General features: G+C 52.8%; 2 protein-coding genes across 5 annotated transcripts in view; both read left to right on the plus strand.

The window, feature by feature from the left end:
* The first annotated feature begins 209 nt into the window (after positions 1-209).
* Rpl38 (ribosomal protein L38) lies at positions 210-4,009 on the plus strand. 3 transcript variants are annotated; one of them, XM_021177898.2, is made up of 5 exons: positions 210-277; positions 450-483; positions 575-635; positions 3,405-3,527; positions 3,945-4,009. In XM_021177898.2, the coding sequence occupies exons 2-5, from the start codon at positions 481-483 to the stop codon at positions 3,968-3,970; spliced, it is 213 nt and encodes a 70-aa protein (XP_021033557.1). In that variant the 5' UTR covers positions 210-277; positions 450-480; the 3' UTR covers positions 3,971-4,009. The 3 variants fall into 3 exon arrangements, with proteins under 3 accessions (XP_021033557.1, XP_021033558.1, XP_021033559.1); XM_021177899.2 differs by having other exon boundaries at positions 238-294; XM_021177900.2 differs by having other exon boundaries at positions 253-353.
* Positions 4,010-8,078: 4,069 nt separating this feature from the next.
* Positions 8,079-20,601, plus strand: part of Ttyh2 (tweety family member 2) — a 45,753-nt gene continuing 33,230 nt past the window's right edge. The window contains exons 1-2 of one of the 2 annotated variants that reach the window (XM_021177205.1): positions 8,079-8,285; positions 18,783-18,955. In XM_021177205.1, coding sequence (XP_021032864.1) covers positions 8,157-8,285; positions 18,783-18,955 — 302 coding nt within the window. In that variant the 5' untranslated portion in view covers positions 8,079-8,156. The remainder of the gene's footprint in view (positions 8,286-18,782; positions 18,956-20,601) is intronic. The other variant, XM_029483852.1, reaches the window with a different exon arrangement.

Consider the following 20,601-nt stretch of genomic DNA (forward strand, 5'->3'; position numbering starts at 1 on the left):
AAAAATAATAATAATAAGATGAGTGACAGAAAGAGGGGACAATAGGGGAAAGGATAAGAAGGGAGGTGAGGGTGATGCTGGCAGCCAAACGCCATTGCTATAAGAAGCTGCACTACTAATCTGAACCAGAAGAGGGCAGGACTGCTGAAATTGAAATGATGAACGCACCCTTTCTGGCCCTTTGCAGACACCGTACTCAGTTTCCTTTGTTGGGCGGGTTTAACCGTCCGGAAGCGGAAGCCTCGTTCTTTTCCCGTTCTCTTCGGTTCTCCTCGCTGTGAGTGTGCTGGGCAGGTGGGGAAGGGCGTTCAATCCGGGGCGATCCGCAGCCGGGGAGGGCGCAGGGAGCACGGGTGTGCGGGGAGCGAGGGAGGGAGGAGGGAGGGGTGCGGCGGGGCGGATCGGGGAAGCAGGATCGCGGCCGGTTAACTCGGGATTGTCCCCCGCAGGTACGGACGCCAGAGCCGAGCCCGCGTCGCCATGGTGAGTGCGGGACGAGGGATCGGGGCGGGCTTGGGCGTCCCCGGGACGCGCACGTCTCCCGGGCTCATCTTCTGTCCCTCCTGTGTTGCAGCCTAGGAAAATTGAGGAGATCAAGGACTTCCTGCTGACAGCCCGGCGGAAGGATGCCAAGTGTGAGTGCGGGCTCCCGGAAGGCTCAGGGCGAGCCCGTGGGACGGGCGGAGGGAGGCATCGGGCGGCTCGGAACAGCAGGTTAGGGCGAGCTTGGCGACCCAGTGTGTCACACTCACTGAGGTCGGTCGGCATTGCCGCGTGTGCACACCCCGATCACAGCGCGCCTTGTAATTCAGTACGGTGCCTGCCTGTGTGGTGGAGGCCGGAGGATTGCTGGGATTTAGAAGCCCTCCGGGGCTGCGTAGCGAGACCCTGTCCTAAAAAAGAAAAAAAGTGTCATTTACCAGTAACCTTCAGCTTCCAAATAAACGAGTGCGAGGTGACGAGAGAAAGCAGAGCCAGTGTGCTGGCCCAGGTCTGCCTGCTTAATCTCAGGCCGAGGCAAGAGAACTGAGCATCCAACGCCATCCTTGGCCTACATAGCAAGGCGCTTCTTCCTGCGCTGGGTTCGCGCCTGCTCGGCATGAGCTGGGATTCAGAGCCAGGCCTGGTGCTCAGAGGGTAGTCCCCGAATTCCGGAGGCAGGGACAAAGGGATGGGGAAATGCTAGGCTCTCCTTGGCTACATTGTCTCAAAAATAGATTAAAACCAGCAGGTTCAAAGTTGTTTGTCGGCTCCTGCTGCTTTCTGTATTGTTCTTTCATACACGAAGAGGGAATTGTCTGCTACTTAAAGGATGTTTGGGAGGATGTGTCTAGCGAGAGACCTTGGGTGATGTTATCATCCCATGGCAGCTAAAAAGAGGTCTGGTCTTCCGCTGTGTGAGATAGCCCTGCTGTGTGAGATAGCCCTGTGGGCCTTCCTTTTCCTTCCAGGTCGGACTTTATAAACACCAGATAATGAGCGGAAGTAGACCTAGGTGGGCAGGAAGAGCCTTTGCAAGGTCCTGAGGTGTACTCTGTCACGTCAGACAGGCTGTTGCCTCTGATCTCAGGTTGTCTGTGGGCCAGCGGACACCAGCCTGGCGAATGTCTCCTGCTGGTGGGCTCAGTGGGGTTTGCTGGTGTTTTCCATCCGGCCTGTAACATTTGGCACTGCCTTCCCAAGTCTCAGCTCGGCCACGGGCCACAGTTCTTTTCTCCTGTTTAACTTTAGAGTGTGGAACCAGAGGTCGTGCGTGCCTCCAGATTGCTGAGGTCAGCCTAACAGGCCTGTCAGTTCCTTAACTAGTTAAAGAAAACGAATCAAGCCTATGGGTTAGGAGAAATGCCTTTGGACCCAATTTCTGGTGGGTTTGTTTTGTTTTGTTTTAGAAATAGGCTCTATGGATCCCGAATAACAGTGGCACTCATATTGTAGCCCAAGCTGGCCTCAGATCGAGAGCTCAGGGAGTCTTCTCTCCGCTTCCCAAGTGTTCGGATTGTAGACCTGGGCCGCCATTTCTGACTTGTTTTCCCCGTTATGTTTTTGTTTATTGTATGTGTGCACACGTGGAGGCCCGAGAGGATCTTGAGGGTGTTGGCTCTCCTATGGGGCAGATCTCAGGAACCAGACTGGGGTCATTGGGTTTGACACTGGCTGCCTTTACCCACCCAACTATTACACTGGCTTCTCTCTAACCTTGAACTGCCTGGGTCTCTCGGGTGCTGGTATTACAGATGTGTGAGAAGCCCTAGTCAGCGCCTCTTCTGTGTGGGGGCACCACATTGAGTTGGTGGACACTGGGCTGCTTGCACATTTTCTGTCAGCCTGGCGCAGCATTTATTTCTTCATATTGGATACTTACCAATATGGATACTTACCCAGAAGTGGAATCACTATATGGTAGTTAGACAATGCCCAGAGGCTGAGACTGTGAGGGCCCCTACCTAGCATTCCTCGAGCTCTGGGCCGTTTCCCAGCACTGACCTAACTGGACAGGGAAGGGCACCACTTTAACCCCTGTGCATTTGGTTGGAGGCAGAAGGATCAGAGAAGTTCAAAGTCCTCTGCCACACAGTGAGTTCAGGACCTGTCCGGATACGTGGGACCCGGTCTCAGACCTCACTCACCTCCAGAGAGGAGAGTTAGTATTCAGGAGTGCGATAGTGGCTGGGGCAGCATGGGGTGCTGCCATCCATGTTTGGACTTGATAAGATGGAAGCCAGAGTGACCAGTGCCTTGAGCACCAGTGCCTGGTGAAGGCTGTGCACGCCGATCACACGCAGCTGTTCTGTGGGGTTAAGACCAAATGCCTGTCTGGTTGGCTGCTGGAGTCTGAAGCATTAGGCTCTTTGCTGCTTTAGAGAGAGAGCCCTTACTACTGCTGCAGAGTTGGGTTCCCAGCATCCCTCCGCTCTAATCTGCCCGTAGCAGTGACGACCTCTTCTGGACTCCAGGCATCTGCACCCACGTGCCAGTGCCCACACACAGGCATGCATTTACACATAACTATAAAATAAGAGCCGGGTTCCACAAAAGTGTAAGAGGCGCTTCCCTGCACGCTGGAATGGAGCATCCTAAAAGCCATCCTGTACATCCAGCGCCCTTGTATGGAGAATCGGTTGCCAGAAGTGGAAGGCTGGAAAATTATTAACCAGAGAAGATAACTCACTTCTTTCCTCTATAGGCTGTCCTTTTAGAAAGGTCATGGGTCATTCTAGAATGTTCTGCGGTGCTGTGTTTAGTGTTCAGGTTTTGTGTGCATGTGCAAATGAATTGAGTAACCCCAAGACTCACTGAGCAGAGGGAAGTCTGAGGTGGCGGTGACTGAAAATTCCGGCCACTTAAGAACATGACCCGTGTGATTCTGCACTGGTTCTCATCCTTAATTGTGGTTTCCTTGGCAGCTGTCAAGATCAAGAAGAACAAGGATAATGTGAAGTTCAAGGTTCGCTGCAGCAGGTACCTTTACACCCTGGTTATCACAGACAAGGAGAAGGCAGAGAAACTGAAGCAGTCCCTACCCCCAGGTGAGTACGCCTGAGGGAGACTAGTGTCACGGGCAGCATTAGGAGAGCCACTTTGTGGTGACTGAGGTGTCTGCCATGGCTGAGATTCTCAGGTTCTATCTGATCCCAGAAATGGCTTCCTTGGTCCCAGGCCGATTATGGTCCATTTAATTCTCAAAAGTACCTACTCTGAGTCGGGCGGTGGTGGCACACACCTGTAATCCCAGCACCTGGGAGGCAGAGGCAGGTGGATTTCTGAGTTCAAGGACAGCCAGGGCTACACACAGAAACCCTGTCTCGAAAAACCAAAACAAAAAAAAAGAACCTTCTCTGATTGATCTGATTGATAATCCTGGGTTTGCGGAGGGAAGGGCCTTGTAATGCCTCCGGGTAGCTCCAGAGGGAGTCGTGTCAACCATCAATCTTTTCTTTCCCCAGGTTTGGCAGTGAAGGATCTGAAATGAAGCAGACCTGCGTGTGACTATTAAAAGCCCTGAAAAGTCTTTTGTGTGTCCTCAGTCTCTGGTGGGAAGTGGTAGTGCTTTTGAGATAGTGCCCCCTCCTGCAGCCCACATCTTGAACTGGGATCTCAGTGGTTGAATTGCCTTCCTTTTAGCCTACGTATGGGGAAACTTTAATACCCTGGGAAGGCAATTGGAAGAGCTTGTTCTTCATGGAGGGGAGCTGGTGTATACTCCCAAAGCTTGGAAGTGGGCCTTGAGATGGGTCACCTTCTGAGATGAAGGTGGGGGAGGGAGAAGCTGTAGGATGAGCCCGTCCTTGGACCCCCTGGATACAAGTGTTCCATTCTGTAAGACTGGAATGTGAAGCCAAGAAAGGATGGTTTCTGTGGGGTTGCCTTGCCATGGACTACAGGGAGTGGGTAGGGGTGGGGGATCCGAGCCTCTGGGCACTGCATCACACCCGCTACACATGCATGCATGCAAGCAAACAACATAATTTTCAAGAATTAAAAAGGGACAGGCAAAGTCAAAGCCACTGGGCCTGCCACCAGGTGGCACTCTACTGCAGTAAGTAAACCCCATAACTGAGGAGGGGGTTGTTTTGAGGTAGCACATGCATCCCAGGTGCTGGCTTTGAGTCTGTCCTGCCCCCACCACCTGAGTGCTGGGACCATAGGTGTGCAGTGCCCAATTTAATGCACTGCCACTGGGAGTGCTTTCTGCTTTTAGGAAATTACTGCAGCAGGCTGAGCTAAGTGCTTAAACAAGCAGGTTGTAACCGGAAGTAAAGATCTTGCTGGAAGAGGTCATTTTTGCATATGCTATGAGCTTTTTGGGGAGGCATGGGTTTTGTTTACCCCGGGGAGTGGGTGGGATGAGAGTGTGGTTGCCTGGAATTCCCAAGGGAGACAGTTTACAGCTTTGGGTGTTTTGTTTTTGTCCCCAGTTCATTTCTCAAAGGCTCGCTCTGGCTCCTAGGAGACTGGCTTTGGCCTTGTGGTCTGCTGAAGGCACTTTCATGCAGCGCCTCCTACCCTGGCAATCCTGAGTCACTTAGGGTGTGCTTCTGCGGTCCAGGCTGGCTCCAGAGACTGAATAATGTCTTTGTGCCTTCAGGTGATGGGTTTACCAAGGCTGAGGGCCCAGCCTGCTCTTCAGTAGTACACTCCTGGTTGGCTTCCCTCACCTCTGTGTCAGCACACCAGGAACATCTGGAATGCCCTGGCACTGAGCTCTCCCTTGGTGGCCATGTATTTATTACTACTCCCTCAGGCTCTATACCAGGTTCAAAATTAACACGGAAGTGAGCAGAGGCATCCTGGGGCCGCTGAGGGCAGGTGTGCAGGGACACCCAGGCAGCACCTCCCTGCCCTCGGGGGTTCTGACTAAGGCTGTATCTCTTGCCTGTGACTGAGGTTCAAAAGTGGCCTCTGGGAAGTTGCTTCACATTTCTCTGCTTGGCTACAGGGGTCTACATCAGAGGTCCTAAGGCTGAGGGCACTTAAGTCAGCCCTGTGCTTCAACTGCCCTCACTTCTCTTACAAGGTTCAGGCCAGCCTGGGCTACATAGTTCCAGGAAATCATGACTATCTAGCAAGACCCTGTCTTACTAGAAAAGACTGGGTGTAGGCCTACAAGTCTTAGCTGTACAGGGATGCGGGCTTTTCAAGTCCACAGAACATTTCCATCAACTCAGAAGCCGCTCCCCGACCCTGGCCACTAGGAAGCAGCCACAGCCCAGCCCGGCCCTTGCACTGCAGATCTTGGGGTTTCCTGACTGGATTCCCTTTCTCCCCTGCCCATTAGTCCCTCACCCCACAAGATTTCCACCCACCATGGAATCCTCTGGAGACATCAGCCTAACTGTTCCCTGTGGAGGCACCCCCAAGCTAGCCACCCTCATGCCAGCTCAGGACAAAAGCACTGGACATGTTTTATGATCACCGAGGTTTAGAGCCTCCCCTCCCTACTAAACAACTGGAAAGACAGGAAACTGGAAAGAGACTTTTCTCATCACTAGGTGTCCTAGGGTAGGGAGGATTCCTAGACAATGCTGGACTAGTGAGACATCTGTGCGAGAACAAGGTGGGTTAGGGGGTTGATTGTGCCTCGGCTGTCCAGGGCAGATGTAGCAGCCAGGCTCTAGCAACTATAGAACAGAGCTGACTGTGAGAAGTCCTAGTGGCCAGGGAGCAGGGAAGCACTCCTAGCAAGGTTCTTTGATAGAGCAAGAGTGTCTGTTTTAGGGGCACCACAGCACCTAGTTAGAAATTCTCCCTGCCCTCTCTGGGGTCTCCTTTCCTTCCTCTGCCTGCAGTACCAAGCATCCTCCTCCAGCTGGCTCCCCAGCACTGTTCCCAACCAAGCCTGGCCCTGAGTTTGCCACCTAACGTGTTGACTGGTACCTGCCCACCTACCTCCTGCTTAAGACCCTTGTGCTCCCAGCACTTGGGGTGGGAGCTCTGCACTTGATTCTAACCAAAAGGCAGAGACGTGATGGGCTGGGTTCTGAGGTAGGCAGAGGGCTGAAGGCCAAGGCCTGCAGGGGTCTGCCAAAGTGACGACTCCTGGTGTGGCTGCACCCCCTGTTTTACTTGCCCCACCAAAATACCCCCTAACCTAGCACACGATGACGTCACATGTGTTCTGCCAACCACACTCACACCTTGGGGCTTTAGTCTGCACTGAAACTTAGGTGGTTGTCTTAGTCAGGGTTTCTATTCCTGCACAAACATCATGACCAAGAAGCAAGTTGGGGTGGAAAGGGTTATTCATCTTACACTTCCATGCTGCTGTTCATCACCAAAGGAAGTCAGGACTGGAACTCAGACAGGTCAGGGAGCAGGAGCTGATACAGAGGCCATGGAGGGATATTCTTTACTGGCTTGCCTCCTCTGGCTTGCTCAGCCTACTCTCTTATAGAACCCAAGACTACCAGCCCAGGGATGGTCCCACCCACAAGGGGCCTTTCCCCCTTGATCACTAATTGAGAAAATGCCTTACAGTTGGATCTCATGGAGGCATTTCCTCAACTGAAGCTCCTTTCTCTGTGATAACTCCAGCTGTGTCAAGTTGACACAAAAATAGCCAGTACAGTGGTCCTCCTTCCCTGTGTTCTTTCTGTCCACCCCTCCCCTCTAGGAGCCCAAAGGAACATGAGTTCACATGATTCATACAGTAGATTCCAGTATAAGTGATCTAGAGTGAATCTCATCATTCGTGACGTCATAGCCCATTATTCCAACCCTCAGAAGCTCACAGCAGGATGACCCTGGGTTCAAAGCCAATCTAGACAACTTAGTCTCTATCTCCTCTGCCCCAACTTGGGTTTTTCAAGACAAGGTTTATTTGTTTAGCTCTGGCTGTTGTGGAACTCACTCTGGAGACCAGGCTGACCTCATATCCACAGAGATTTGCTTGCCTCTGTCTTCCAAATACTGGGACTAAAAACATGCACCACCACCTCCCATTTTAGACTCTGTCTTTAAAGGGCTCAGCCTTGTCTAGCATGCTTGAGGCCATGGGTTCTAATCCAAACACTGGGATAAACAAATAAACCGGGTGTGGTGGAGCAGGAAGGAAGGGAAGGAGATCACTATGAGTTCAAGGCCAGGCTGCTCTACATAATGAGTTCCAGGACAGAAAGCATAGTGAGACCCAGTCTGGGGAATAATTAATAATAATAATAATAATAGAAGAATGAATTAGGGACTAGCCCAGCCTCCTAGGTAATGATTACTAATTATCCACTGGCACTTTAGTCTTTTTTTCAAAATCTTGCCTTTTTTTAAGATCAGGTCTCACATAGCCCAGGCTGGCCTTCCAACTCATAACAGACCTGAGGATGACCTTTGAATTCTTGATCCTTCTGCCTTACAATCCTAAGGCATGCACCATCAGACCTGGGCCACTATTCTGATGTGATAGCAAGGATCAGGGCATGTTTTTGAGGCCAATTTTTGGAGTGGGTGTGTGTGTCCAGGAAGAGGCTCAAGAGGAGAGGTGGGGCAGGGCCCGAGGTTGGGGCGGGACCTGGGCAGAGCCTCTTGCATGGTGGGGCGTGTCCTCGCCTAGGGCTGGACATGGGGCGGGGTTTAGGCGAGGCGGGGCCGGGTCGCTTCCGAGCCGGGTAGTGGTGGTAGCGGCGCTGGCAGTGGCAGTGGACCCGCTGCAGCTTGTGCAAGCCATGCCGGCGGCGCGCGTGGAGTACATCGCGCCCTGGTGGGTCGTGTGGCTGCACAGCGTTCCGCACCTCGGCCTGCGCCTGCAGCGAGTAGACAGCACCTTCAGCCCCGGCGACGAAACTTACCAGGAGGTAAGCCCATGATCCGAGCCACGGAGAGGGACCCTCAGAGTGAGAGCCAGAGCCGGCCTGCGCTCGTCCAGGTCTCACTCTTTTCTCTCTTGCCTCGGCATCCCGCGCTCTCCGCGCTTCTCAGACCCCCTTGGTCCCCATTTGGGCCCTCTCGGCTCTCCCGGGTTCTTTGGCCGGGACGCTCGACCTAGCTGGAAATCTCGGAGTTCGTAAAGCTGGAAAGGTCGGAGTAGAGTACACTGGGGAAGAAGAGGAAGGACGCGGAGGCAGCGCTCCGGTGACGGGGGCTGAGCCTTCCAAAGACTTATAGTGGGGGTGGGGCATCTGAATTGGGGTGACTGGCGGCCGAGGTGTGTGGGTGCGTAGAGGTGCTGCAAAGTTCCCCTTCTGAGACTCTGACACCAGACGTTTTCTCTCCCGGCCCTGATGGCCTGAGAAAAGTTTAGGCAGAAACCGACTTGAGTCTCTGGAGTCCTTTGCACTCCTTTCCCCAGCCTGCAGGGTAGCAGCCACTGCCAATACCTCTGCCTTGGCTTCTTCACAAAGGCTGCGGGGCTGAAAGAAGCGGCGTGGGTGACTAACCTCTTGGATGCCAAAACCCCACAGCTGTTGGAGTTCAGGATGGAAGGTGACTTCAGATCCACCCCGTCTCGCACCATGTCCAGCATCTGCCCTGTCTGTTCTGGCGTCCCTTCCCTATAAACTTCTAGGCCCTGAAATTCTGAGGTCTTGGTTCCCGGGCCAGCTACCCTCCTTATCTTTATACTTCTTAATTGTCCCTGATGAAGGGGGACGTTCCCTTGCGGGTTTGGTGGGCAGGTCCAGGCTTCTGACCTCCTTTCCAGACCCTGCTACGGTCTCTCAGCAGATCTCAGCCGTGGTTAAACCCACGGCGGCCTCTGCGGGCCCGGCTGAGTCAGTTCCCTCTGCTGGGTCAAAGATTCAGGGGCTGCGGCGACTTGGGAGGAGGCCCATTATTAGTTCAGAGCACTGTGCTCATGTTGGACTTTGACCTGCAGTGGTTGGCACGGTGTCCTAATCTCCATAGTGGGGCATCTGGCTGAACAGGGCTTCTCTAGACTGCTCAGGAGTGGCTTCTTGTCCTCCCAGATTGTCCTCATTCTGAGGCCAGGGGCTCCTGATCCGTGTGCTGTGCTCTGCCCAAGAAGAGCCAGTACCCCGGAGTCTAATTATAACTTTCAATGGCTCTACTACTTGCGGGCTTGGGCTGTTGGTTTCTGTTCTTCTGGGAGGATGGGACCCCCTTTGGGCTACTGGAGGCACTGTCAGCCTTAGGCACTGCAGCTGACCCCCCCCCCCCAAGTCTTGTCTGGCCCTGGAAGGAAGACTTGTTCCCTGAGGCCTGGTGGCTACGGGCAAAGCACCAGGGAGTCTTCCTTCAGCCAGTGCTTAAAAGGGGACGGATATGGTTTCCGAACAGCTGTGTTGGGGGTGTGGAGAGAGCCCAGATCCTGCGCTCTGGGTCCCAACCATATTTTCTCCTCTCTCCTGGAAACAATCTAGCCCCTCAGCTGGGTCAAGGGACCTCTGGCTTGGAAAGGGTTGACAGGGCTCTCCCTCACCCCCACAGCCTGAGCCTGACCCCACCCACCCCAGTCTAGGGATAGGCAGGTGTGTGGTGCTGGTGAGTCCCACTCATGGTCCTTGCTCCCAGGGTCCTGACCCCCAAACCTTTTGCTCCAGTTCTTTCCCAGGACAACTGCGCCTGCCCCGCCCCTGCCCCCATCCTAGTTCAGCTAGTTGTAGCAAAGTCCCTGGAGATGAATGTGGTGGGCCTTAATGGCTGTCTAGCATTGGGTGTTATTTAATTAAGGCTACTCCTAGTTCCTTAAGTTCCCGAGTTGTCTGACCAGGGGTCTCTTTCCTCCTGAGCAGCTGGTTAGTTCACAAGGTCACCTTCTGTTGTAAGTGGTCTTGGTCCTCTGCAAACTTAATTTGGGGCTGAGTGTTGTGCTAGGGCCTGAGTGGCATACAACAAGGGTTAGCAGTGGCTGAGGTGTCTCTGAGGTGAGGATTGTCTGAGGCAGGGGCATTGCCCTTCCTATGGGTGTGTGGCCACAGGCAGATGGAAGTTTTTCTCTCATCCCATGAGTTATTCTACTGAGTATTCACAGTAAGGACATCACAGGACCCATTGATGCAGTCATTAGACAAATGACCCTGAGGTGATGGGTGTCTAACTAAGGACAGTGCCCTGTAAAATAGAGAGGAAGAGAGCCGAAGACCCTGAGCAGGGGGAAAACTGAAAAATGCATTCGAAAGTCACAATGTGGACTTTAAGGCGCGCGCGCGTGCGTGCGTGCGTGTGTGTGTGTGTGTGTGTGTGTGTGTGTGTGTGTGCCGGGCAGTGGTGGCGCACACCTTTAATCCCAGCACTTAGGAGGCAGAGGCAGGCAGAGTTCTGAGCTCGAGGCCAGCCTGGTCTACAGAGTGAGTTCCAGGACAGCCAGGGCTACACAGAAAAACCCTATCTCTGGAAAAAAAAAAAAAAAAGTGTGTGTGTGTGTGTGTGTGTGTATGTGTGAATGCATGTGTGTATGTATGTGTACATTTGCACGGATGAGTGTACTCCCGTGTGTGTGTGTGTGTGTGTGTGTGTGTGTGTGTGCCCGCACAGCCACATGCACAGGTGTAGATATGCACCTACAGCCTTGTAAATAGGCAGTCAGGCTCCAGGAATTGTGGGACTGTGAAAGGCACCTTAGCTCAACTGGGAACCAGGGTGCCTTTCAAGGTCCCACAAAGAATGACAGCTCTGTGCTTGGGCTTAGAAGAGCTGACTACCTGGTAAGCACCCACTGTGATCCAGAACTTTCCTGAGTAAGAAGGACCTAGATTGCTTCCTGAGATTTTCTTTGGCCAGTGGAGGCCAGAAGAGGAGGTTGGATGCCCTGGAATTGGAGTTACAGACGAGATTGTGAGCCACCCTGTAGGTTTTAGACACTGATCCCTAGTCCTGGGCTAGAGCAGGAAGTCTTTTTAATTGTAGAGCCATCTTGCCAGCCCTTAAGTTTGAGGTTTTGTTTTTTTGTTTTTGTTGTTTGTCTGAGACAGGGTTTTATGTAGCCCAGGCTGCCCTCGAACTCACCACACAGCCACGATGATTTTTGTTTGTTTGTTTGTTTTTGTTTTTTTGAGACAGGGTTTCTATGTAGCCCTGGCTGTCCTGGAACTCACTTTGTAGACCAGGCTGGCCTCAAACTCAGAAATCCGCCTGCCTCTGCCTCCCGAGTGCTGGGATTACAGGCGTGCGCCACCACCGGCCGGCGATATTGAACTTCTTGATGATAATGATATTGAACCCCTACCTCTACCTTCAACGTGCTAGGATTACAGGTGTGTGCGTCCATGCCTTGTTTACAAGATGCTGGGGGTGGAACCCTGGGTTTCCTACTTGTGGGACAGGTACTTTACCAACTGAGCTACATCTGCATTGAGCCCTCCTTTTTATTTTATTTATTCACTTATTTATTTTTGAGTCAGAGTCTCCCTGTGTATTTGAGGCTAGCTTCCACCTGGCAATCCATTTGCCTTCGTACCCTACAGTATGGAACTACAGCTGTGTGTCACCTTTCCTGCCCTCTGCCTGGTGTCCTTGGGCACAGTGGAAGTTCCTAGTTTCCTGTAGTTGGTCTTCCTCATCCTCCCCCTCATTGAACTTGAGCCTGAGTTCTCAGGGAGCCTCTACATTCCCAGCCATTTGCAGGAAGTGGCTGTGGGCCCGTCAGGGGCAAGCAGGGCAGTAGACCCGGAATTCTGCTGGGCTGGGTGTCTGTAGCAGGGAGCAGCCTGGATCCCCATCCCGCATCTCATCGCCTTTGTCAGGAGAGCAAGCCTGGAAGTCGGAGATGACCTCTGCTTCAGAGATCTAGCAAAAGGGCTCTGGAGTTCACAGGAGGGAAGCAGGTGGCCAATGCTGTAATCCCTGCCTGAGAAGGAGGCCCTAGTTGGCTAGGTGCCCATTCGGCAGCCCTGAGGACAGTTAGAAAGTTACAAAGTTGAGCTGTGTCTCTCAGAGAAGCCACTTCAGTTCCGTCCTTATCTGGGGAATTATTGTTACCCTCACTGTCCACCAGCTTCTCAGGAGAGGCCAGACTCTGATGATGTCATGTCCGTAGGACTTCCTGTTGGATCTGAGGACAGCACACCCATCTCGGGCCTTCTGCGGGCCATGTGAGAGGAGATACAGGAGGAGTTCGTTGTCGTGGTTTGGCTTGGATTTCCTCGAGTCTCAGTGTCCTGAGAGTCCCCGGTGAGAAGCCGAGGATGTAGCTCACTTGTGAGTGCTTGCTTGTCTAGCACGCACAAAGCCCGAGTCCCATCCCCAGTACCCTATGAAACTGTGGTGACACACGTCTGGAATCCCAGCACTTGAGAGGCAGAGTCCAGTGGGATCTTTGTGAGTTCTAGACCAGCCTGGTCTACATAGTGAGTTCCAGGCTAGCCAGGGCTATAGAGAGAACCTCTCTATATTAATAAATTGAAATTAATAAATGAAATAATAAATTAATAAAATGAAATAACCACAAACAAAAAGTCACTCTTGGCTTCATAAGAGTTTGAGGCCAGCGTGGGCTATAGACTCCCATCTTTTTGACCCAACTGAGTGCGTTGAGGACAGAGTATGGAATTCTGGGAGAAGACCAGCATGCTCAGCTGGAGGCAGATCGGAGGAAAAAGCAGGCTTTAGAAAGCACAGCCTCGTGGGAAAAGAGCCAAGGTCAGGATGAGGAAGCCTGTTCATTACATCTGAACTTGGGAGTCATGGTCATCGGGCTGTCACGCCAGTTCCCCAAGGAGTTAACCCTTCCCAGGCTTTAAGGTTGTGTTCTCCCTATAGAGCATGCGGATACTCCCCCTGCCTCAGCCAGAGGCTGGCACACCACTGAAACTGCCATCTGTACTCCCGGGGGTCTGTCTACAGTGGTCGCTGCTGTCCCCTTAGCCTGAGTACCAGGGTGGCCTGGACTGCAAATGATAAACCAGAAATAATGGAAGAACCTTTGATGTCAGAGAGGCTAAGTTTGGCCATGGTGCTGGGACAGGCAGGGGTGGGGTGGGGCAGTAGGAGGCTAGGGGTGATGTGAGACTGGCCTTTCTAAGCTCTGGCAATTGCTTGAGGGTGTATGAGCGGAATTCTCCACTCCTTCTCCCCCTCTCCCACTCCCACTCTCCCTCCCATCCCATCCATGTGTACTGGTTAGGAATGGAGGCCTGTTGAGAGCAGTAGGTGACACCGAGTGACAGGAGCCCCTCTTGTGTTTCCCCCACTCTCTCTCTTCCTACTTTCCTTCCCCTTTCTGTCCCCTTGGCCCTTGGCCCACTGACCACCAAGCTACTAGCTCTAATCTTTTAGTTGCTTAAGGCTCTTGGAGTGAGCAGCTAACAAGCCCCACCCCCACCTGCATTTGGGCTTCCTACCCAGGGCACTAGCCTGTGTTACCAGTACCTAATTGAGGCTAACTGCCTGGAGAGGGCTCAGACCCAGGGCTGTCCAGGAGACCTGGGGTGCAGGAGTTCTGGGGACTCCACAGGAAACCTAGGCTCACAGATTCTCCGAATCAGAAATCTGGAATCCAGCTACAGAGAGCAGTTGGAGCCAGTTTGCAGAGACTGGAAAGGCAATCCTTGTGTCATCTCCCTCCTGAGTGGGGACACCTGTTAGGGTTAGTGGTTCCCTCTGCTTGGGGTGAAACACAGAGGAGACCATCCTGGGAATGAAGGTAGCTGCACCGTTCATTTGGCAGCATAGGTCATTATTGAAAATATGTTCAGGGGCTGGTGAAATGGCTCAGAGGGTAAAGGCACTTGCGGTCAAGCCTGAATTCAATACCCAGGACCCACACTGCATAAGGAGGGAATTGACTCCCTAAAGCTGTCCTCTGACCCCAGTGCTAGAGCCGTGGCATGTGTGTGAACTTCACACATAAGATTAACAAATAAGCCAGGCAGTGGCGGCGCATGCCTTTAATCGCAGCACTTGGGAGGCAGAGGCAGGCAGATTTCTGAGTTCAAGGCCAGTCTGGTCTATAGAATGAGTTCCAGGACACCCAGGGCTATACAGAGAAATCCTGTCTTGAAAATCAAACAAACAAAAAAGATTAACAAATAATAAAAATGTAAAATATATATTTATGTGTTCAAAATAACTTACTGGAACATGTCCATTCTTAACTCTTCAGCTGAGTCAGTTTTTATTTTTAGAAAGGTGTGTGTGTGTGTGTGTGTGTGTGTGTTATACACATATGTGTGTGCAGGTGTACATGCCGGCTCATACATGGAAGACAGAAGAAGATACCAGGTGTCTGGCTGTATTATGCTCGTCCCTATTCTGTTCAGACAGGGTCTCTCACTGTGCTTGCTTGGAAATAGACTGGGGGCCAACAAACCTCCTTCTTGCCTCCCCTCCACAGTTCTGGGGTTACTGAGGTTTGTGTGTATGAGAAAGAGAGAGACGGGGGGTGGGGTGGGAGAGCAGAGAGAGCCAATGCAGCCTTTTATACAGGAAGTGGGATCCACTCTCAAGTCCTCATGCTTGACAGCAAATATCTTTGCTTCTGAGCCATCCCCATAGCCCTCAGCGCTAATGTGACACCTCATCCTGAAGTTGAGCATGGCAGTGCATGCCCAGCCCGAACACAGCATCCCAGTCAGGGTGACCCTTGACCACCCAAGGCATGGCTGCACTGGCCTTAGTGGCTTCGTCTCCACTGGCACGGATGGTCACTTCCGACTGCACTGCATGTACACTCAACCTGTCGCTACTAATCCATGGCCCCACCATTCCTTGTTAGATTTACCCACATTATATATAGCTGCTGTTGCCCTCTGGTGCCTGTGTGGCGTCGTGTCACATGACCACTGCGCACGGTGTGTGTTTTTGATGAACATCTGCACGGTTTCCAGTGTTTGGTGACTGCCACTGGACTGAGTGACCGTGGATCTAAGTGTATGTGGACCTGGTAGGGGGACACATACCCTCCTTTCCGTGACGTGGAACTGCTGGCTCACAGTGTATCTGGAAGCACAGCGCCTTACAAATCATCAAGGGCAGAGACCTGCTTCTTAGTGGTGGGAATTCAGAGCCTGTGAGGAGAGAGGGGGGCTTATTTTTAGGTTTTGGAAACAGGATCTGGTTCTGAAGTCCAAGCTGGCTTGACCTTACCTTCTTGATCGCTAGGATCATGAACACGGATGTGTGCCACTATGCCCAGCCACAGAGTGTCATTTCTAGAGCTGGGTGTGGTGGGACACACTTGATATCCCAGCACTTACAGCAGGGGAATACCAAGAGTGTAAGGAAAACCTGGGCTACATCGTGAGCTCAAGGGCACCATGGGGACCCAACCATGGCCTTTGCACCCACAAGGCTCTGTGTGTTGGCCCCGCTGAGTGGGTCAGTTTAAAGAAGTTAACCTACTGGGAGAAGATTGTTAACCTCTGCTGACATTAACCTGTTGCTTCTGCACTTGAAAACACTAGGATGAGTTAAGTTGGCATGGGGCCAGCTCTAGCCTTGTATGGTTCTTTGGGATTCTGCTGTCATTTGCCCTCGTCAGGATTTCCATGCTGTGAAGAGACACCATGACCAAGACAACTCTTATAAAAGGAAAACATTTCATCGGGACTGGCTTACAGTTCAGATGTTTAGTCCATTATCATCGTGGTGGGAAGCATGGCAGCACGCAGGCCAACATGGTGCTGGAAGAGCTGGGAGTTCTATTATCTCAGGGAGCAGGGAGGAGAGAGGGAGGGGGGAGAGAGAGCGTGCCCCTGAGTTGAGCTTCTGCAGCCTCAAAGCCTACACACACCAGTGACACACTTCCTCCAACAAGGCCACACCCACTCCAAGGCCACACCTCCTAATAGCTCCACTTCCTATGGGCACATGGTGGGGCCATTTTCTTTTTCTTTTTCTTTCTTTCTTTTTTTTTCTTTTTTCTTTTGTTTTTTCGAGACAGGGTTTCTCTGTATGGCCCTGGCTGTCCTGGAACTCACTCTGTAGACCAGGCTGGCCTCGAACTCAGAAATCCACCTGCCTCTGCCTCCCGAGTGCTGGGATTAAAGGCATGCGCCACCACGCCCGGCTAGTGGGGCCATTTTCATTCAGATCATCACACCGTTGCTTATTGTTGATTTTTGAGACAGGGTCTCACATGGCTCAGACTAAGATGACATTGAGCTTCTGATCCTCCAGCCTCTTCAGGCCCACCCACCAGCTCAGGGTTCTCAAAGGGAACATCATCTGTCAGGCCTATGTGTTCCCTCCAAGTGGGGACCACTTAGATGCGCACCACCATGCCCAGTCTTCCGTGATGTGGGGAGGGAAACCTGGCCTTCCAGCTTACCGAGCAAGCACACCGCCTTCTCTACCGAGGCCTCAGCTCCTCCTAGTTCCGGCTGTGATGGCCTTGGCCCAGGGTGGGCTTTTTGGGTCTGACTTGTTCTCCAGCTCCAAGGAGGTATCCCTCTTTTGTCAGAGGCCAGTGTGTAGTATGGTGACTTTGTGTAGTGAGCCTCTAAAGCTCCCCTCCCCCACCCCCAGCCTCCTTTGCAGTGAAAGATACCTTCCAGGGAGGTAGGCAGTGACTTCCCACTGCGTTATTGGACAAGAGCCTCTTGAGGTCAATCTGAGGGACAGGTGTGCTAGGGAGTAGTCCAGGCCTCCTGCCTCAGCTGGGGACTGTGGGGATGCTGTGCTCAGAGCTGCTGCCCCACCTTCTACCTCCCTAGAGAAGGAAGAAGGGGAGGAGGAGGAAGAGGAAAAAGAGGTCCCTTCCATGCTTGAGTGTTGCTGGGGTGGAAGTGGAAGCCCTGTGCTAAGTGACATGAGACATCTCACATGTCCTCTCAGCTGACCTGTCACTTCCAGATTTGTCCCTAAGACTGAGACGCCTGTCCAATCAGGGTTCGCATCAGGACAGCCCATGTCAGAGGCCCCACAGGCTGCCTGCATCCTCACATAGATAGGCAGCTGAACAGCCACCCACAGGGGTCATCTGCATACAGTCCACCTAGCCCACAGCCACCAGCCTCTGCACAGCAAGTCACCACTCTGCGCTCGCCCTGCAGAGTATTCTCTCTCAGACCTTGGTGTCCTGTGGCCATCACCAGATCACTACCACCCACACAGGTTCCCTAACCAAAGAACCAGCTAGAGCTACCCCCTCCCCCATCCCCTGGGACACTGGACTTTGGGTGAGGGCAACACTGAGGCCTCATGGGAAGCCAGGAGGCTGTCAGCTCAGGAGCCTGACGTAGAGCCAGGTCCAGCCCTGGCTGACGGCCACTGATCCCGGGGCCATCTGGTGTCCATCTGGCCAAATCAAGGGATTTGAAGATACAGTGGAGGGGGACACCTGGGCCTCCCGACAGACAACAGCTCCCTTTGAAAACTCTGACCTACTAGGAGGGCCTAACAAGGTATACGCATGCATGCGCACGTACACACATACATATACACATACACACACCCTCAACAGTCTGCCCTGCCTGCTACCAATGGCATTGTGGGTCAGCTTTCCCTGGCATGATGCAGCAAGGAGGACACCAAAGATTATCCACCCTGTCTACTCTCTACCCATCCTTGAGCACAGAACTGGCTTCTAAGGACTCCAGAGAGCCCCAGCACCCAGAAAAGACATTCCGTTTTGGCATAACAAGATTGCTCTGGTATGGTGAGACCTAGGTATGGCAGTACCCATGATCCTCTGCAGCCTTAGCTTAGTGTCACCTGGTCCCTAAGTTTCATCTCACTGCCCAGGCTCTGTCTCTTTCCAGCCCAGTGTACCAGAGGTCCACAGCCCTGTTTGCAGCCAGCTGGTCTTCCTCACTCTCCTGAGTGGCTCAGGGCTTGTCATCATCAGGCCTGGCCTGGACCGCATCTTCAGCCAGAAACCTGGGCTTAGCCATGCTACGTCGCTGGATTAGTTATTTTTGTCGTGGCTGCCATAAGATTCCTAGCAAAAGAAGCTTGAAGAGGGAAGCGACCGTTTCGGCTTGCAGTCTTAGGGGACACCGTCCATCATGGTGACGGAGTGTGAAGTCATTGGTCACACAGCACCTGCAGTCGGGAAAACAGGGCTGAGTGCTGTTACTCCGCCACCACGGCCGCCTGTCTCTTTTGTATAGAACTCTAGCCAGCGATGATCCCTCCTACATTTCCGGTGGATCTCCTCGCTTTTGTTAAACTAGAGTCTCTCACACATGGTGGTGTCTGGGGATTTGTCTTCTAGCAGATTCTAGATCCTGCTAAGCTTGATAAGGCGAATTACCCCCTCAGCTGTCCCTCCCCCTTCCCCCTACCCCTACCGACCCTTCTCCTGCTGAGCTTGTCTGCTTCGCCACCCTGGCATCCAAATGTAGGGCAGGCTGTCTGTCTAGAGGGCTGGGCATAAGGATGCTGTATGATTCTGAGGACCCCATCCCCCCACCCCTTGCTGGGCCCGAAGCTGACACAGCCTGTCTCTCTTACAGTCGCTGCTCTTCCTGGGGGTGTTGGCTGCCATTGGCCTGGGCCTGAATCTCATCTTCCTCGCCGTTTACCTGGTGTGCACATGCTGCTGCCGGCGGGACCACACGGTGCAGACCAAGCAGCAGGAATCATGCTGCGTGACCTGGACGGCGGTGGTGGCTGGGCTCCTCTGCTGGTGAGTGTCCTATGTACAGGGAAAGCTAGCCTATGGCCAGGAAACCCCTCATGTCTGTGCGTCTCATCAGTGTCTAGCCACATTCACTCCAAGCTAACACCTGGATGAGCAACCTGTCTGTCGCCCAAGCATGGGGAATCTGTCTCTAGTGTGGTGATGTGGGTCAGCATAGTGGACCCCCAACCCTTCTATGAGGCCAGGGCCAGGCCTGGACAGCCAAATGGGTCTCTCTTCAATTGACCAGGTGGATATGGGCATTTCTTTTCTCTACACCACTATCCCCTTCCACTGCCACCCTGGGTCTGCGAGATCAGAAGTTGGCCCCAGAAGTTGGCTTCCACATCTTGTGGGATCAGGAGCTTTAGGTAGATCTTCCCCTGCACTCTGACTGAGGGATGAGGGTTCACAGCACTGTGTGAGAGCCCCACCCACCCAGCACCCAGCCATGAGCATGCTAGCTCTGTGTGCTGCAGTTAGTGCCCCCTGGAAGTGTTGAAGGGTGTGACTCTAGGGTAAGAGTCCCTTGCTACTTGTCTGAAGGACTGGTCCTTGGTTCTAGTCTACCTTACTCTTTTTTTTTTTTAAAGATTTATTTAGCCGGGCATGGTGGCGCACGCCTTTAATCCCAGCACTCGGGAGGCAGAGGCAGGCGGATTTCTGAGTTCAAGGCCAGCCTGGTCTACATTCTAAGACAGTCAGGGCTACACAGAGAAACCCTGTCTCAGAAAAAAGAACAAAACAACAACAAAAAAAAAGCACGCTTTTCCTGAGTTAATGCTTTGTCACATGACACCTCCAGTGACACTCTGGAGAGGGATGGGCGGAGTGATGGTATGGCAGAGTGACTCAGAATGTGGGTGCTGATATTGCTTGAACGCTAACAATACTGACTGGAACTGAGCATGGTGAGTTCCAGGACAACCAAGCTACAACTGTCTCAAGGAGGAAGGGAGGGAGGGAGGAAGGAAGGAATGTGGTGTGTGTGTGTGTGTGTGTGTGTGTGTGTGTGTGTTAGTGTGCCCTCTCATACTTGCCTATTCCTGAGTTAGTGTTGTGGATGAGAACTCGGGAAGCTGGTTGATTGGCCTCGTGATCGCCGGAGGGGTGGACCACTTAGGCTATGAGGGATGACAGAGTCAAGGTTGCAGATGATTTACCCAGGCTGGAATGTTGGAGTCAAGCCAAGCATGAAATTTTACACAGATGGATTTCAAGTTTGGCTTTTGGTTAGAATCAATAGGAAAAAGGATAGACTGAGCTTGACGGTTGACAGTTTCCGAGGAGAAAAACCTGGGAGGGGATGTTTACTGACCATGACGTCAGTCAGGGCACGAGGGCAGGCCAGTGGGGTAATGGTCTGAGAGAGAGAGAGAGAGAGAGAGAGAGAGAGAGAGAGAGAGAACGAGAACACACACAGCACAGCACAGCTCCACGCACTGCTCAGTCCCAACTAAAGAGTAACATTGGAAACCAGGCATGGTGCCGCAGGCCTGCAATCCCAGGGAGATGTGGAGTCAGGGTCATCCTTAGCTATATGGGGAGCATCAGGCCCATCTGGGGATACATGAGACCCTGTCTCATGTGTCTGTCTCAAGAACAGAAGGCAGGCCGGGCGTGGTGGCGCACGCCTTTAATCCCAGCACTCG

The sequence above is a fragment of the Mus caroli genome, chromosome 11, assembly GCF_900094665.2.
Source record: "Mus caroli chromosome 11, CAROLI_EIJ_v1.1, whole genome shotgun sequence".
Classification (NCBI taxonomy): Eukaryota; Metazoa; Chordata; class Mammalia; order Rodentia; family Muridae; genus Mus; species Mus caroli.